Source organism: Phocoena phocoena, chromosome 7 (genome assembly GCF_963924675.1).
Source record: "Phocoena phocoena chromosome 7, mPhoPho1.1, whole genome shotgun sequence".
NCBI lineage: Eukaryota > Metazoa > Chordata > Mammalia > Artiodactyla > Phocoenidae > Phocoena > Phocoena phocoena.
Genome location: NC_089225.1, coordinates 43,124,245 through 43,144,469, shown reverse-complemented (window position 1 = coordinate 43,144,469; position 20,225 = coordinate 43,124,245). Strand labels below are relative to the sequence as shown.

The following is a 20,225-nucleotide window of genomic DNA, read 5'->3' as shown; positions in this document are numbered from 1 at the left end:
CATTTAAAGCTTTTCACCTGTAAAAAAGTCAGCACACATTGACACATGTGCCTGAACATGTCCGAATACCCAACGTAATGCCAGTATGATCTCTTAAAAAATGTAATGGAGTTTAATATTTGTAAATTGAGTCCTTGATTAATTTTTAGTTGAATTACTTAGCAAAAATATCTAAATTATTTTAATAGTAACTGTATCTGAATTGCATGACTGGCTGTTTATATTTGTTTTCTTTGTATGTTTCATGTTTTCTAAAGAGCATGTGTTCTCAAACTTTTTTAAAATTTATTTTTAAAAGCTTTCTTAAAATTACGTATGTGATAACCCTCATTTCTATTATGTGTAGCTGGCAGAGAGAGACAAGAATAAGAAACTTTGGAGGGCGCCTTCAAGGAGAAGTAGCATATTATGCTCCATGTGGAAAGAAACTTAGGCAGTACCCTGAAGTAATAAAGGTACATACTTTTCACCAAATGACACACATTTGGTGCCTATTAAGCATGCTTATGGAAAAAGAAGTACACTCCTTTCTCAGATAAAGTTCCTTGATACAAAATATTCTCTTGTATGGGACTAATGAATGTGCTTAACCTAAATTGATCTCCTGTAAATCCATAGCCCCTTGATAGAATATGCAAAACAGTAGTGTCCTGAAGATAGCTATACATCAGAGCTGGGTTGTAATTATTAAAACCTGAAGTGGAAAAATATGTGATTTTTTCAGTATCTCAGCAGAAATGGAATAATGGATATCTCAAGGGACAATTTCAGCTTCAGTGCAAAAATAAGATTGGGTGACTTCTATGAAGCCAGAGATGGACCGCAGGTATCCACTTTTTAAAAAGTACAGTCTTTGAACCAAAAAGTAGTAACATAACCTAAATGAAGTAGATTTCGCTACACTCTGGAGCATTGCCTTTTGTTAGTTAATTCGTGTAGCTATACATATAACTTTGTGGTAAACACTCACAAGACCTCAATTTACTATATTTCAGTAACGAGGAGCTTTGACATTTTTTTCAAATTTCTTAAGTAAACTTTTTCCTGTTTGTTAGTTCTGTCATTAATTTTACAGTTTATACAGGTATAAAAGAATCTGTATGTTCATGAGAAATATAGGAAAACCTTAATTCCCTGAAAGGTAAACAGTTTTTGGAAAATTAATTTGAATAGGAGAAAACGTTGTTTATAAGTCAGTCCAAGAGAGGATAAATATGCCTTCGTTTTTGGAAGGATCTTGTCCATTTGATTATGCCATACTACATGCATGATTCATTGTCACAAGTTTGATAATTTTTGATGGGGGTAGGGGGAATCCCATAATATTAAATGAGTGAAATTTCTGCTTTTTGCAGAAATTGAATTTTTAAATAATTATACACATTTCTGAAATTATGACCACAGCTCCCTTTGAGCTTGAGGATTAAGTACACAACCTCACCGATCAGCGCAAAGAACTTACCACTGAAACCTTGTTTCCTATATGTGTCCTTTAATGGTTTGCCTTTGTCCCTTACTTAGATTCAGCTACATATGCTTATTATTCCCTTTAACTTTATTAGCTCCATTGAAAGAGGTCATAGCTACGGACTAAGGAGACCTAGGTTCTTGTTAACCCATGAAATAGTTTTGTGATTTCAAACAACAAAATAATGCCCACTTTTTCTTCAGTTTCTTTATCTGCAGAATAGAGACAATCATAATTTTCCTTCTGCCTCATAGGATTATGGTGAGGTTAAAATGAGATCATACGCATGAAAATGTTTCAAAAGGTTAAAATGCTCAACCAACTGAAGTTGTTATTTTCTTTCTTGATTGAGCCTTTCTCTCTTTTGGCCCATTATAATGCACAGAAAGATTCTTTCTGGCAATTAATATTTTCTGTTGTGAATAGGCAGGCTTTTCCATACTATTTACCCTTTAATTTTATGGTTATAGAAATAGAAGAGGCCTTCCTAATTCTGCAGGAAGTTCATTTTGAGAGCTCAAAGATTAAGGGAGTTTTCCAAGATTACACAACCTCAACCAGGCAGAGACATAATTGAACTCAAAATTTCTAACAAGTGTTCTTTTGCATTCATTGTGTAACCTATTTTCCATTGTTGTCCATGACTTTTTATGTCCACATCCACTTGTTTCTTTACCAGTAATTCTAAAATGCCAAAATATATTCATCTGAGGTTTAATTTATTTATGGAAATATATTCTAGGATTTTTCTTTTTTAAACTTAAAAATGTGTCTAACTTGGACTGAATTTGTCACCAAACAGATTCTCGGAATTTTAGTGAACCACAGTGTTATTTTCCACACTCCATATATACTAGATTAGTTTTTAAGTCACAAAACATATTAGAAGGCAATAATAATTTTATTTAAAACTTCTCATTTTTTAAATCTTTTGATTTTCATGTTATCATAACCTTACTTGTTTCATTTAAATATGCTAAAGATATCTTTATGTTTTTAAGTTCAATAGAATTTTATTCTGAGAGGAAAGCTAATTGCTGTTCAATACATAAAGGACTTTTAGTTTTTTATCAGTGATAATTAGACTTAGTCTGTAAAGCCTTATTAGGCAGAACAGATTGTTCTTTGACATCCATTCACTTTTTATTAAATTTAATCAGTGTTTTCCAAAGCATATTGTCTTGTTGAGAGATCAATTCCAATCAAGGAAATATGATGAATTACTAAATCCAGAATGTGTTAAGCTGCCAACATTTCAGCAGACTACTAAGGGAAAATATTAGCATTTTTGACTGTACTTCTCTTGGTTAAAAAATAAGAGTAAGTTGAATTCATTTCAGGATACTTTTAGAGAACAACAATTAAAGGTGAGTAATCAAAACAACATTTAGTTAATTAATTAGAGATGCATATAGTTGAAGAACCATATACTTTTTTATTGTATGATCAATATGTATAAGCATATAGTTAATTAGAAATGTATATACTTACAATTTTCTATGAAAATGAGCAAAGATTACATATTTTTGGTAGAGTAACTGTCATGTGTAATAACTTTGATTGGCTTAAATTTTGTAGAAGATATAAAATATAATTTGGGATAAAGACACCGTTACCAAGCAGTGATGATCTGTATATGTTTACAATAGGTCTGCCTCTATACAAATTGTATAAATGGTATGATGGCTGTACGTATATTGAAAAACAACACTATGCATATTGAAAGACTGAAAGGAAATGTACCAAAATTTTAGTAATGGATGTAATGATTGGTGGTACAGTGGAACTTTTTTTTCCTATGTTCTTGCATGTTTCATAATTTCTAAATTGTGCTCGTATTACATATATAGTATGAAAAACAATTTCCTATTTAAAAAAAAATTGCATCTACCCCTTGTAATCCAATAAAGCTGAGCATGCAGTTTTCCAAATGCATGGAGATTTTACATAACGATTTTAAGTGTTACCGCTACAGTTTTCCAAGTCTCATATATTTATTTTTGGTGTTTGAGAGCAAATGAAATGCTGTATTTGTAAATTCATTAGTCTTCTTAATCACTCTCCTAATAAAACATTTGCGTTGGAAAATGTAATTTTCTCCATCATATTTTTCTTTTTTCTCTTAAAACTTACCAAAAAAAAAAAAAAACACAACCAATAGTAGTTCTCTAAGTTCTAATTTCATTCAACGTATTTCCAAAAATTGCAGCAGTGGTATTCCAAAGCTCTATATTTTACAGATGAAATTTAGGAAATGGTAATTTCTGTTAGAAGATAATATCTGCAGTAGAGAACCGTGGTTGTTTTATATGTTAATCATTTTTGACTCAAGGTATTTCTGAGCTTAAGACAGTGACTATATATATATTTCTTAACAGCAAACATTTGTTGAAAGTATTGACTAATTTTGTGTGCAGTACAGTAAGATGAGAGGTATGAGAGTTCATGTTTATTGAAATTTAGTAAATTCATCATTAACTAAAGGACAAAAATCTAATGATTAACTTTAAAAAAATTAAAAAGAAGTCCTTAATTAAATAAGATAGGGTTGGCACAAGAAATTGGGGTTGGGGGAGCCTTTAATCTATCCATTATCAATTTTATTTATTTCAATCTACAAATGTGGTACGAGATTTGCAAAATCATCTACTGGTTAGTATCTACTGATCCTTAGATACCAAACACTTCCTCCTGGCTTCTATAAAAATCATGATTTTAAGGATGATAGATTTCATGGAACAAAATGAACCATGGCACTCTTTATAATCACGTGATATACTGGCTGGCTACCTTCTTACTGAAATTCTTTTAGCTATTTTAACCAGTGAAACCCCTTTGAAAAGGCAATAAGGTAAATATATTTCTTACAGACTTCTCCATCACATTATAAAGAACTAGTTGAACCTAATGTTTATCATTGTTTTCATTTTATTTTGGTTTTGAGTGTCAGAATAATAGAAAGTATGGTTGAGCTAGGCAGATTTTGGTAAATATAAAATAGGGTTATTTTTATTTTCCTAAATATGATACTTAGGTAAAAAGGTAAAAAGTATTCACATTTTTGTTAGCGATATATGAAGATTTCAAAATGAATTGTTAATGGCAAAGATTATTTTGAAATATATGATAATCTAATTTGGGAAGGATTTTTTTGTGTGTGAATGGTAGAGAACAAAACGTCTAAGCATAAATATAACAATTAAGTTTATTTTTTTCAACCAGGAAGTTAACAAGCAAAGGTCAATGAATGTCTGCTGCATTCAGGCCAAAAAAGCAAAGAAAAGGAAAGATGCAAAGAAGGAATAATTAAAAGTGACTTAGGAAAAAAACGTTGCTCTCTCTATTTGAGATGTATTTTTAAAGATTTTTTTTTAATGGCATAATGCCACGAGAAAAGAAAAACATCTATAGTTCTTACTGAAAAGAGCCTTTTTTTCTTATTTAATCAGTTGATATTTGTGGCAAATACTTAATGTTCCAGGCATTTCTTCCCAAATAAATTTTCCCTAAAGGCATTTTCCATAAAGGAAATTGTGAACACATTTCACTACAGAAATGAACTTGAAAGCCTGACTCTGAGGAAAAACTAATGTTCATGGAGAAACTGCAGAGTACAAAAGAAATAGAAGTTATGATCACTGGTTTAGAGAAGCTTGTTGTCTGGGGAAGATAAAACACTAAGCACAATGCTTTTCAGCTAAAATCAGGGTTTTGTTAATAAGGAATAAGGGGAGACTTCACAATAAAGCAGTCAACACGCAGTCTGTGGCAAGACTGTAATGCTGGTAATTATTTCAAATAAGTAAAGAACAAACGATTGGGAGTCAACACCCAGGGTTCTAATTCAACTCTACTGTTAACTGTCATACCGAATGCAACACAGCTGTGGGCATATATGGACCCTGAGAACACGAAAGATCAGTACCAGAAGTCCAAAACTCTGGAAATTTATGTCACTAATCTACCAGGTAGGATTTTTGATGGCTAGGCAAAGGCCTATACTAGGAAGCCAACTGTAAGAATCCAATAGTAGTGCTAAGGAGATACCCGACAGTCCTAACTCTTTGAGGGTAACCTACTGTCACTGGAAAGCATAGTCAGTGTTATGGAAACAATTGTATCAAACCACATCTTCCTCAACTGTTTTTAATAGGTGACAACCATCTCCCAGCATAGATAACTCTTCTTACTCTTTCACATCTTTAAAGTGCTATTCAGTATATGATATTAATATAGTTTATTATTAAGATTAAGAATCCCTAATGCTGTAAAGTTTATGGTATATAAAGCTCTCACTACCTACCTCTGGCACCACAAAGTAGCTAAAAATAGACATAATACTAAACTGTGAATTAGGGGTAAGGAAATCCAACAAAATTCTGATTTTTCTCATGAAAATAACTTTAATGTTTTTCTTAAAATATGAAATGTCAAGTTCTGTGAAAAATATTTGATGTCCTTGCTTTGCTTGTGCCCTAAGATTTTTTCTTAGACTCCTAGCAGGGTAATTCAGCATCCTATGTTACTTTGAAAAACGGAATCCTACTTTTCTAGGCCTTAATTTCCTCATCTGTAATGTGAAGTATATATATTATAGGAGGTCTTTAAGATCAGTTCCCTTTTAGGCGTGACATTCTAAAGTTTTTTTAATAAACTAAGTATCAGGAAGTAAAGGATTCTGAAATTACACTTGAAAGAGAAAAGTAGTAGAAAAAAATTGTCTTTGTTTACTTGAACCGTGGTTAAATTTACTGAAAATTATTTAGCCAGAAATCAATTCGGTAAATGATCCTTCACTGAATGACCAACAGACCTAAAATTGTCAGACCAATGCCTTAAGCCAGATCTAAAACATTCATCACAGCTATTTTTCTATCAGAGTCAAAGACTGGGATAGATAGAGGTCGTGATCCAGAAAACTATGAGTAAAGATCATCTATTTGCTTATATAACATTGAGCATTCTAGAAGTAGTAGGCATCTCAAATATTAATGAGGGCATTGACACTTAGTGGCCCAGGACTGCAAATCCCTGGTGAAATTGCTGCAGCAAAGTCTTGGTGATACTAAAACTTAAAAAAATAAAAAAAAACACAGTAACTTGGTAAATAGATCATTCAGTGAATTGTTTTTTGGTGGACTGGTTTACTTTACTTATATGCTGCTTTCCCCCCGAAATAAATAAACCTTCAAGTATACAAAATCAAGCAAAATGGGAGCAACAAAAGAAAAATAAAGATAAGCTAGAGTATAAAATTGAAGCAGGAGTGAGACTTGGTAACACATCCCATTAAGACCTAAACATGTTTCTGGTAAGCCACAAATTGACTTTAGTTATCAGTGAAATGTAAGAGTTAGGACTGTCAAATATCTCCTTAACTAGACAATTCAGTGTCCATAACATAAGGTGAAAACAAAGCAGTTGCTCATGAGATGTTCAGAGTATCATTTATGAAGAATAATAGAAAGGTTAAAATAGAATAATCCTATTTAAGTTAAATTTATTAGCATCTTTTTTGAATTTCTGAATACAGAAAACATTTTAAAACTTATTCATTTCAAATGTTTTCTTTAAAGCTCTATTTTGTCTTTAAAGTATAAAATACCTGAAAGCAATAAATTTATTTGCCAGTTTTCTCAAGTATTTCTCCAGACCTTTCTGGTCTCCATTCAGACTTCTCTCCTTCACATCCAGGAAGTTCTCTCTCCAAAAAAAGAATAAAGTATTCACTTTCCTTTCCACTCTGATTCTCAGGTCCTAATCTAGACCATCATTATTTTTTAAGTGGACAATTGAGGCAACTTACTGTCCCAACCTCTAAACTTTTTCAAATTCATTACTGCTGAGGGTGTGGTCCTTGAATCACCTGCATTAGAATAGCCGGAGCCTCGGGTCCTAGTTAAAAATGTTGGTCATTTGGGGGAGAGAACTCTCTCTAGTTTACCTTTAGAAAATGTTATGCCGATACAGAGTAGGTACTTCAACAAATGTTCAAGTAGTTGGAAACTATTTCTATTATACATTATAGTCTTACAGTGTAGTCTTGTATAATGCATTAGAGTGTATAGTATATAATGTAGTTATCTCATTCACTTAATCTTAATTATTTTGTTCAGTCTTCTGAAATAAAACATAAGCCCTTTTTTCCTTCTCTTTGTAGTATTTACAGAAGTATGTTATTGCTAAGGCTTTAAATTAGTAACTCTTGAAAGTGGAATTATAATGGTATAAGAGACTTAATCTGCCATCATCTCCATCATGTTGAATATCTATTTTCTTTTTATCCATATCTTTTAAATATTAGTCAAGAAAGATTATTTTCAGGAACCATTTACTATCTTAGTTTTAAAAATTAAGAAAAAAGTAATAAATTTACTCTTTTGATGAATAATTTCAAAAAATTTATAGCATATGAATCAAGTGATGTAAATTGTATTTGCTTTTCCTAAGGAAAAGTTTATTAAGAAAAATGCTTCTTTTTTTCCCTTACCCACGGTTATCTTGGCTACTCAGTGAATTAAAGCTGTAATATAAGCTTCAGATTCCTAACAATCCATTTCTCATTTTCTAAAATCCAGGAGTCAAAAGACATTATATGTAGTCCAATATATGCAACTCCCTTAGAAAGCATTTACTTTATAAATGCCAAGGGCAAAAATGTAAATGATAATGTCACTGTAATGTTACCAGTTTGGGGCACCAACATATTCTATTCCTTTTTTGACACAGGCAGGTATATTTTCCTAGATGAATAAAACATAACTGTAAAATTATAACTGAATAAAAAAATAAATTGATCAAACCCTTCAAATCTTGGCTAAAAGTTGATTTTATTATTAATAAGGTACTTTAAAAACTGAATGCAGATTCCTTTACAGACTCCTTTATTAGTCTTTCTCTTCTACTTCAAGTGTCACGAATGTCACTTTTATATTTTTCAATTTATGTGATGCATGCTGCCTTGGTGCCTAAGAGCGTAATAGAAAAATGAAAGCCTGAACTAATCAAAAGCTTCCCATACTGGTGAACATAAAAATGTTTTGATGGCTTCCTTCTTAGTGGTTTACGGCGTGAGAATGCAGTTGGTACAACTACTGTTTCTGTTGACTTCATTGAAATCTCAGCCAAAAAAATTCTTACTTTCCTCAGAATTAATTTGTAAAATTATTTTTAACCTGGTAATTACTGAAAAGAATTAGTATAGATATTATTTTAAACACATATGGATTATATGCATTAATTTTTTTCTGCCACAACCTTGCCTTGCCATAACCTTGGCTGTGCTTTCATGGCTGAATATTGTGATCAGTCATTTATCAAGTATAAGAACATCTTTGTAACATCAATTAAGTACATGTAGTGGTTAAGAGCACAGGTTTTAGAGTGAGACAGTTGGGTTCAAATCATAGTTCTGTTCCTTATTGCCTCCTTACCTTAGGAAATTATTCAACTGGACCTGAATTCTCTCAGTTGTAAAGTAGGTACAGTAAAATCTACCATATTAGATAGTACTGTTGTGAAGATTAAAGTACATAATGTAATCAAAATGCCTGGAACTAAGCAGAGTGCTTGGAATGTGGGATGTAACCATCATCCGTAGTGGTAGCAGGAGTGGTATTTGTGTTTTTAGTACCCATTGAATGAGATATTCATAGTCTCCTTGCCCCAAGTTAGGTATCATGGCATAAAGTATACCTCAAGAACTTTTGATTATTTTTGGTTGCAGAATTGCCCATAGTGGTTCAAGCTAAATTCCTAGTTTGAGATTCTTTTAAGAAAAAAAGCATGTTTAAAACATTTTCTTAAATGTCACACTGAAGGAATTATCTCTTTAAAAAAAGAAATAAGAAAACAATTATATTAGAAGGATTATTTTAAAAGGGTGCCTTTCCTGTATTTGAACATGCTGATTTGGACAATAAGTAAGGTAATATAATAATGTATTTTTTAAGAGAAAAGCAGCTCATCACAAACAAATAATATATTTGTTTTGAATGACATATGAAGGCTAATGAAAACCAGACACTGATGGTATCTATACACTGAACAGGATTATTCCTATAATACACTAGCATTATGCTGGTGAATGTGTTTCCATCAGGAGACTTATAATGGGAAATCTCAATTATATACCATATATTCATCATTGGCTGTAGAAATTATCATGTGGCCAATATTATTTTACATATACCCCCATCCACTTCTCCTCTTCCATAATTTGTTGAAGCAAATAATATACATGTTATTTCCTCTATAAATGTTTCATTCATATCTCTAAAAGATAAGGACTCTTGTTGTCTACAAGAGTACCATGGTACCATTATGACACTTTAAAGTAATAATTCCTTGATATCATCAAATAATAGTCATTGTTCAAATGTTCAATTTCCCTTAACTGTCAAAAGTTTCTGAACAGTTCGTCTATTTGAATCAATATCTAGGTAAGCTCCACACTTTGGGATTGTTTGGTACATCTTTTAAGGCTCCTTTAATCGTCCCACAGGTTTTTTTTTACCTCTTGAAATTTATCTGTTGAAGAAACTGTTGAAGAAATTTGTAGTATTTCCTTGACTGGATTTTGCTGTGTAGTTAACCATACACTTCTCACCCAGTTTTTCCTGTGAAGTTATAGTAATTAAGTCTAATCTAGATTTGATTTCATTTTGTAGGGGACAAGACTAATTTATAGGTCATCGAGTGAACCTCCATCAGGAGGCTAATGTCTGTCTGGTTGTCTCTCTTTTTGGTGATTGGCAACCATTCAAGTTCAGTGCTTAGACTCATTAATTCATCAGGTATTGCAAGATGCTGATATTCTAACTCTTACATTCCATCTTGATTTATTAGCTCTAATATTTCTATAAAGAGAACTTTCATCTGTTATTTGGATAGTTTAATGTTTGGTTTAACTGTTAACCCATGAGAACAATCCACAGAGGTGTCATCACACAACTAATTTTCAAATATCTGCCAACTTTATGGTCATTGTAGTTCAGAAATGGTTATTTTAAAAATATATATCTATTTATATGTTTATAGATACAGATATAAATCTCTTTGTGTTTAGAGTTGAATTCATTAAGAATATCAAAACGATGCCAAGTCCATGAATAATTATAAATATAAATTTAATTAAAAAAATAAAATTCCTAAAGTTTGTACCAGCCTTATAAATTTCAAAATATCTGTGAATTTGCCTAGAATTTTCTGACATATTGATCACTTATGTTTATTTCATTTGTAACCTTTATTTCTATAAAATGTTAATTAAAAGGGAATGCAGTGGTGTCTTTTGAAAGAAGAGGATGTCATTCCCCGTATCAGGGCAATGGAATGTCGTAGAGGAAGACCACCAAATCCAGATAGACAGCGAGCAAGAGAGGAATCCAGGATGAGATGTCGGAAGGGTCGGCCTCCAAATGTTGGCAGTGCTGAATTTCTAGATAACACAGATGCCAAGTTACTAAGAAAACTGCAAGCTCAAGGTAAGAAACAGAACGTATCTGACTCTGTAATAGTCATATTAAAAAGTGTAAATATTTCTTATATTTTTGACTGATGAAAGATTAACACTGCTCTCAATTTCTAAAAAGTAGATATTTGTGTTAGAATAAAAATGAGAAAATAAGGAGTCCCACTGGTAACTGGAGTTCTTTGATTAGGTAAGCTCCTTTCAAGAGCCATATTCATAAACACAGCAGACCCTGTGTGTTGAGAACTACAAAGGTGGGTGATAAGCTTTTAAGGCTTGCACTGAAAGGGCATCTACCAGCACTCGGCACATGCCTTAAGGTTGTGCCAACCTTCTGGAAATTCTCATTTTAACAGCTCCCGATTCCTTGAGGTGGTACAAGGGGATAACTCCAAAATATGTGGATCTGTGGAGTAAATTTTCAGTCAGAGAACTCCAATTACTGGTAAGTAACCCCAGTCTTTGGGTTCTTCTGTAGTATGCACATATTACAGATATTTTCAAAATGCCCAAGTAATAGATTTAATTCACAAATATTTATTTTAAGGCCATCAGAAAGTACCACTGTCAAGCACAAAGTGCTCATAATAACCTCAAATGTATTTATGACTCAAAAGTGTACATAGCGCTTCCCTGGTGGCACAGTGGTTGAGAGTCTGCCTGCCGATGCAGGGGACACGGGTTCGTGCCCTGGTCCGGAAAGATCCCACATGCCGCGGAGCGGCTAGGCCCGTGAGCCATGGCCGCTGAGCCTGCACGTCTGGAGCCTGTGCTCCGCAACGGGAGAGGCCACAAAAGTGAGAGGCCTGCGTACCGCAAAAAAAAAAAAAAAAAAAAAAAATGTACATAAATTGTTAACATTAAGTTCCCAGGCTATGTCTGACACAGAAAAAGCTGGCATAAATAAAACAGTCCTGCCCTGAGTTTGAGTTACTAGTTACAACTGGGAAGACTCTTCTTGTGAAGGGCTTCTTGTGAAGGCGATTCTGAATATATATCAGTATATGTGTTGGTGTCTTATACTCACAAGCATATATATAAACATATATATCAATGTAAAATAAAAGTTCAACAATAAGAACTAACTTAGAAGACTAACAGGATTTTACTTCTCATAGGTTCTCTCTGGGGGAAAAGCCTGACTTATTTGTTTATTGTAAACATCATAATGTTGACTTCTTTGTAGCTCCTTTGTTTTTGTTATGAAACAAATATCTATGACAAAAGCTCATAGAACAGAAAACTTTCTGTAAAAGATATTCGTGAGTGGAATCATTATTAACAGTTTTTTGTTAGGCTATCAGAGACTCGTATACATAAACTGTACATAAACTCCTATACACACATGCCTTCAAACACTCATATATATACATATGCATATACAATATGTTGTATTACATATATATCCTTTTTGATTTCTAAAATAAATGGCTTATAGTGTACATACTATTCAGCTTGCCTTTTTTTCCACTTAATTTATTTTGAACATCTTTCTGTATCAGCACTTAAAAATCAACCTTATGTTTTTAATGGCTGAATAGTGAGTGATACTGTGTATGATTCTACCAAACTTCATTAAATTAGTCTCCTTTTGGTGACTGTTCTAGCTATTCCTGACATTCGCTATCACAAACAGTGCTGCAGTAGTACATATTACACATATCTTCACATCCTTCTACAGGTATGGCTATCTATAGTATAAAATCCTAGAGACAGAATCTCTGAATCAAAGGGTGTGTGCGTTTTCAATTTTGGTAAATAGCAGGCAAATATTATCTCCAAAAAGATGGCACCAGTCCATACTTCCACCAGTGGCATGTAAGTTAACTGCCTGGTATGTAACTTAATGTTGTATAAGTTTTTCTCTGTCTTAGTATGTTTTTAAAATATTTTTAAAAGTTATTCTGTTTGGTTTCTATTAAGACGTTTATCTCCCTTGCATAGTTTTGAGTGAAGGTTAAAAATAAGTTAATATATTAACAGATACAGCCATATATGATGAGTTTTTAAAGTTAGTATTGTCAATAAACCACTGGCTCTTCTAAAGAATGTATAATAGTGGGGAATGTGCATTGTTTGCGTAAAATAAGAAAGCTTGAAATTAACTGATGTCCAAAGTCTGGGCTCTTCATGCATGTTTTGCATATCTTATACAAATAGCATTAATACTTAGTATCCAAAATGGCAACTTTATATTTGAAAAAGTAACTAAATTTTTACAAAATAGAAGTTGATTATTCAACTTTTACTCAATGTTTTTTCTCCCTCTAGATTTCAAATTGGTTTGTATTCTGTTACATACTTTTCCCTTGTTGTATTATGTTGCATTTTGCAAATTATTTTACATTTGACCTTACTGTGTATATATGTTCTTTCTCGCATGTATATAAATGTTAAATATTTAACATTAGGTAAATAATAATTATTAATATGTACAAGCAAATGTGGTATAATATGCATTTTTTTTTCTTGGGAAGAAAAGAAAATAGCAATGAATCACTATCACCCCTTTTATTTCTAAAAGGCTTCTACATTAACAGTTTGAGGGGGTTATCCAAGGGGATTCTATAAGTTTCTGTTATATATTATCATCATACATGGACTCAACTAGGCTGAACAACTGGACTTAATTTGAAGAAGGATTGAGAACAGTAAAATAAATGCAAACTTTGAATGTACTTTCAAGCATTGTGAAATGAGAGGTCTCTAATTTCTCAGGGAATACAAATAAGAATCTGACAAAGTTTGAATATGAAAAAATCTTTTAACCTATCTAAATAAACCTGCTTCTTAATTGGCCAATACCATTCATATCTCAGATTTTCTGAGATACCGCGTAACACTTGTCCATTTCGTACATTGTAGAATCTGAGATGCCCTAATCTGTGCAATGCCCCAGTATTTTAAGATGTTCCACTAAGGAAGAAAAGAGCTGCCAATTTTTACACACACTCTGATTTTAGACATGTGTAAAAATGCATCTTAGAATCAAAGAAGTGTGGTATATGTAAAATATCCCTAATTCTAAGTGAAAATAAACTTTATTTCAAAATAAATTTTTACCTTTGAAATTTAAAGAGACAAATTCTTCAACCATGAAAGATAGTTTTCAAATTAATATTTCAAATGCTCATTACAATAATAATATATTCAGGGCTTCCCTGATGGTGCAGTGGTTGAGAATCTGATGCCTGCTAATGCAGGGGACACGGGTTCGAGCCCTGGTCTGGGAAGATCCCACATGCCGCGGGGCACCTGAGCCTGTGAGCCACAACTACTGAGCCTGCGCGTCTGGAGCCTGTGCTCCACAGCAAGAGAGGCCGCGATAGTGAGAGGCCCGCGCACCGCGATGAAGAGTGGCCCCCGCTTGCCACAACTAGAGAAAGCCCTCGCACAGAAACGAAGACCCAACACAGCAAAAATAAGTTAATTAATTAATAAACTCCTACCCCCAACATCTTAAAAAAAAAATAATATATTCAGCAACCATAAACCAAATAAATGAGAAGATATTGGGGGCAGTTTATTCCTCAGAGCCTGAGTGAATTTTCTTGGTCCCTAACTCATTCTCCTTCCTCCATAGTGTCTCTAATTTCTTTTAACATTTTTTTTCATGTTTTCTCCAACTGTTCATAACGTGAAAGTTAAGCTATATAAATTTTAAGTGATTAATCCAAATTGTATCTTCCTTGCTAAAGTGAAAAGATATGAGTTGAGCTTTTTAATGTTTTTCTTTTCCAGGAGTTTAAACGTGAAAATTACTGTGAACTTGTGTGGAGTTTGAAATTGACTGATACATTCATATACAAAAATATGCCAATATATGTGATAAAAATTTCTTTATTATAAGCCAAACTTCTATTAGAAAGCATCAGTTTAGCTTGGAACGAAGCATCATACTTGTGCCACCTTTTCTAGGAAATTTTTTTTTTTAACCACTTAGCAACCCTTTACATTTTAAGGCAGATTTAGGTCTTTATATCAGAGTTCAGTGAAAGCCTTCAATTCTTATATGTTAAAAAATAATGTTTACCTGGATCTATCATAGATGAGAACAGTGTCCTGCAGGTGTATTATTATCAGAGCTTGCTAACTCTGCAGGCCAGTTGATACATTTTTATTTCCCAGAGTATTTCGTGAGCAGGAGAATCCTTTTTATGTGGCTCAGAAATTTTTGATGATGCTTAAAACTTCTTAATACTGAAAATTATTGTAAGATTGGAGGTATACTTTAGTATCAGCTTCTGTTTCATTGTTTATTAACACTTCAAGTTTCCTAGATAAAATCAAACCTTCTTATATCCCCTCCCCTTTTTTTAAGTCTTCATGATAGGAAATCAACCGTAGTAACCAACTGCACCTCAGCTGTTACAAGGACATAGGGTTAAGTTTCTTTCTAAAATCTCAAGGCATTTAAATTTCTCTAAGGGTTTTAGAAGTAGTAACATATAGACTGTGAAGTCAGAAAGTCCTGGGTGTGTATCTTAGCTCTGGTCTTTAACTTCTGGGAGCCTTAGTTTATTTCATTTGTAAGCTGGGCATAATGTTGCCTCTCATAAGGTTGTTATGAAAATTAAACAAGATCTTGTAAATGTAATACAACAGTTCAATAAATGGTGGAAGTTATGAGTAGAACTCAAGTGATTCAGGTAATCGTGTGATTACCTGAATCACACGATTACCTGAATCAATCACTTGATTAGGTAATCACGTCATTACCTAATCATATTCATTATTAGTGAATATAAGTTTCTTAAAATTCTTCACCTGCTACAAAGTTGAAAACAATGTCTAATGTAAAGTGGTATTTTCTAAAATGATTTTATGAATGATCCACCACTTTTATAGTTAGAAGTATTTTGATCAAGTTTGCCAGCAGAAGAAAAGTGTAACGTTACATGCTTTTCTATATCAGCTACCTATTGCCACATTAAGGCCAACCACAAAACCTCAGTGGTGTACAACTCTAAGCATTAACTATTTGTGCGGATGGAATGAGCTGGTGGCAAGTTAGGCAGTTAGGCATCTCTGCTGATCTTGGCTGGGCTTTTTCACATTAGTGGAGTCAGCTGCCTCCATGTGTCCCAGCCTCAGGCAGCCTAGCCCGAACTTGTCCTCATAGTAAAGGGCAAGGCACAAGAGTAAAAAGAGTAGAGAGTACAGGTATACTTTCAGACTTCTACTTGCATCACACTGTTTACATCCCATTGGCCAAAGAAGATCCCATGGCTGAACTCAAAATCAAGGAACAAGAAGATATATTCCACGCATGTGTTGATGAGAAGGGACCGCAAAGTCACATTACAAATGGCATGGATAGTCAAGGAATGAAGACTTGGGACCAGTAATTATGTCAGTCTATCCCAGTTTCATACATTTGTCCTTAAAAAGTATGAGAACTAGGTTGTCCTTAAAACTCATTGACATTCTGTACTCTTTATTTAGGAGATTTAGTCACTTTCCTTCGTAAATGAAAATATCAATGGATTCAAAAATTTTACCATTTATATAGCGGACTGAAATGCTAAGTTTGGGGGCTTTGTTCTATTTTGGGTTCTCTTTCTTTTTTTTATGTATTTTGTTATTTTTAAGACTGAAGCTGCATCTCTTTTTTTTACATATTAGCAGGTACTTTCATACTAAGTGAGGATTACATGAAATGTGAAAAAATGTACTTATATTAGCCTTCGTGATGAGAATTAAGAGCGGCATCATTTTTCTTATGTATATGGGATCATATTCGATGAAATAGTTTGGCAATTTCTAGGGGAAATGAACATGACATTTTCTGAGGTTCTCCTACTTGGTATTTAATGTTTGGCAATTTTCTTAAAAATTATGTCCTTCATGATGATACCAGTTTCACAGGTATTGTTTTTAGGTTAGCAGTTATGTAAAGTTGTTAATAACATTCCTTGAAATTTTGTATTTTTCAGAAATAGCCAGGCAAGCAGCACAAATAAAGCTTTTGAGAAAACTGCAAAAGCAGGAACAGGCTCGGGTTGCCAAAGAAGCTAAAAAACAACGAGGTGGGTGATTTAAACGGTAGCCTAAACTTGAAGAGTGAGTATTGGGTAATTCATAAGAGGCATCTCTTCTTTGTTCCTTTTCTGATGATATCTGTGCCTTGATTTTTCATCATAGCAATAATGGCTGCTGAGGAGAAGCGAAAGCAAAAAGAACAGATAAAGATTATGAAACAACAGGTATGTTTATTCATTGGAACTGATTTTTAAAACACAGGCATTGTTTTGGGATCTGTATCTTTCTATGTGTACATTATTTTCATTTTGATTTCTGAAATAACTGTATTTCACATTAATGTTATGTATCTTATTTAGAAAGTTGTCCTCTTTCATTAGTTAAAATTCACCTCATTTTATTTTATTTTTTTTTTATTTATTTATTTTTGGCTGCACTGGGTCTTTCTTGCCGCACACAGGCTTTCTCTAGCTGCAGCGAGCGGGGGCTATTCTTCACTGCGGTGCGCGGGCTTCTCACTGCGGTGGCTTCTCTTGTTGCAGAGCATGGGCTCCAGTAGTTGTGGCCCGTGGGCTCTAGAGCACGGGCTCAGTAGTTGTGGTGCACAGGCTTGGTTGTTCCGTGGCATGTGGGAAGTTCCCGGACCAGGGCTCAAACCTGTGTCCCCTGCATTGGCAGGTGGATTCTTAACCACTGGGCCACCAGGGAAGTCCCTAAATTCACCTCATTTTAAAGCGAAGTCTTCTACTTCCAAGTTTTTCTAAGAATTGATTACCACCGGAGCCTGTGCTCCGCCACGGGAGAGGCCACAGCAGTGAGAGGCCCGCGTACTGCAAAAAAAAAAAAAAATTGATTACCGAACAGTAAATTGTATAAGTACTTTTAATATCCTGATAGACTTTGAATATAAGTTGACATCATGAATAACTTTCACACTTTTTAAATTAATGTATTAGTAAATGAAGGATATTCCTTAAATATTCAAATTTTAATAAGAAAAGTTGTTGTCCTAAAACATGTAAAATACTAGTAAAAAATTAAATTCAAGTTATATAGAATAAGGTTTGCCTCCATTGCTTGTGATTGCTTTCAGAGTTACTAAAAAATTACTGCAGTCATCTCTCAGTATCCACAAGGGATCAGTTCCAGGACCCCCATGGATACCAAAATCCACAGATGCAAGTCCCTTATGCAAAATGGTGTAGTATTTGCATATAACCTATGCACATCTTCCTGTATACTTTAAATCATCTCTTGATTATTTGTAATACCTAATACAATGTGAAGGCTATGTAAATAGTTGCCAGCATGGGACAAATTCAAGTTTTGCTTTTGGGAACTTCCTGAAAAATGTTTTTCCTAACTTATCTTTGATCCATGGTTGGTAGAGTCCATGGATACAGAACCTGCAGATAAGGAGAGCCAACTACAGTGCAAAAAATGAAAAAAGCATCATTTCAGCAGCATTCTGTTGTATATCTACAATACCTCTCCTGTGTGTAGTTTTCGAAATTAAGTATAGGTAAATAAAGTAATTTTAAAATCCTTACAGGTAAAGTATTATATGACAAGATATTCAACTTTATTGAAGATGGGAATGTGTACGCTACTCTCCCATCTCCGTATATTCACTGTAATCATTAAAGCAGAAAGGAAATGGGGGTAACTAATATTCTTTAAAAAAGTTTCAATGGCAAGTAGTTACTTCTGAGTATGAAATGAAGCCAATTGTGTTATTATATAAATAGCTGCTAAATAAATGGCTTGGATTGGATTTGATGTGGCTGTCTCGAAGGTTCTTTCCAGTATTGACTAAAGTCGTATGATTAGAAAGAGTTGATATGGAATTGGGATTCAGAATTTAGTTTACAGTCTGGCAGACTGTAAGAGTTGAATATGGGCTCTGCTACGTAAGAATTTTGTAACCTTAGATGAATTTCTTAACCTCTAAGTCTCTGTTTCCTCCACTGTGAAAGAAAATAACTGCATTATCTGAAGATTAAATGAGGTGATAAATGTAAAGTACATGCAACAGTGCCTGGCACAAAGCAAATGCTCACTTTTTAAAAGATGATATAAAACACCAAACTGCATAGTAAACTCTTTTACCGTAATTTAAAGTAGTCAGCAGTAAACTTGAATTCCTTTAGTTTGTTAATTCCAAATAGTTTGTTAATTGTCACTGCTAAAGACACTATAAGATTGACTTATAAATATCCAGTCTAATGAATGCCTTTATTAAAATATAAATATTTACTGTATATCACATATATATAAAAATAAGTTTATGTTTCATTTTAAAGTGAAATACTATTGTTTCTAAATATTATACCTTTTTATAGCTCATCCTATTTCCTAATGGCTAGAGGTCCATCAAATCTTATCAGCACTTTAAATTCAGCTTTGTGACCCTAAAGTCTTGAAGTGGCTACAACCTAAATATACGTGGTTTTTGCCGCTCATCAAAAAATCAGCTGCATAGCACAAGGAGATCAGCTCTGTGCTTTGTGACCACCTAGAGGGGTGGGATAGGGAGTGTGGGAGGGAGACGCAAGAGGGAGGAGATATGGGGATATGTGTATATGTATAGCTGATACACTTTGTTATAAAGCAGAAACTAGCACACAATTGTAAAGCAATTGTACTCCAATAAAGATGTTATAAAAAAAAAAAAGCATTGGAGAACCAACGTTTCAGCAACGTTAATACAAATGAGCTGATCATAGAGTTTTGTCAAGATATTTATCTGAGGCTAGTTTCAGAATACAATCTGACTTATTCCGTATTGCCAACAAAGTGAATCAAAGTATAGCTTAGGTCTACTCACATAGTCAGTTACATAATGCCTATTTTAAAGTCAGCTTTAGATCTAGAATAAAATAGTAGCATGTGCTTCTGGATTATTTTTTCCACCTAGTAGGCCAGTATCACCATATAGTCCTCAAGACAATATTCTGGAAGCTTACAGAAGCATTATTATGAAGCAGAAGGAACAAAAGCATTGGAATGTGACCAAGGCTCTGTATTTACTGTTTGATTTAAGGCCAAATATTTACTCTCTAGGAACTTTAGCTTTCTATTAGGTAAAAAGAAGATAATTTCAACTCTTTTCATGATCAATAAGATATTTTATGTAGAGTGCCCAGTTGAGGGGTTGGATACCCAATATTATAAAGTGAATCTGTATTATAGTAACTTATAAATAATGTTTATCTCTACTAATGCTAATGACACCACTACCATATATATGTGTGTGTGTATATATATGTCTATGTATGTCTATGTATGTATATATTGAGATCA

At 33.4% G+C, this 20,225-nt stretch overlaps 1 protein-coding gene across 4 annotated transcripts in view; it reads left to right on the top strand.

Annotated features, from left to right (window-relative positions):
- Nucleotides 1–20,225, top strand: part of BAZ2B (bromodomain adjacent to zinc finger domain 2B) — a 295,054-nt gene that overhangs the window by 206,591 nt on the left and 68,238 nt on the right. For 2 of the 4 annotated variants that reach the window (XM_065881229.1, XM_065881230.1), the window contains 5 exons: nt 347–455; nt 725–826; nt 10,743–10,953; nt 16,877–16,969; nt 17,085–17,146. In XM_065881229.1, coding sequence (XP_065737301.1) covers nt 347–455; nt 725–826; nt 10,743–10,953; nt 16,877–16,969; nt 17,085–17,146 — 577 coding nt within the window. The remainder of the gene's footprint in view (nt 1–346; nt 456–724; nt 827–10,742; nt 10,954–16,876; nt 16,970–17,084; nt 17,147–20,225) is intronic. The other 2 variants (XM_065881232.1, XM_065881231.1) reach the window with 1 other exon arrangement.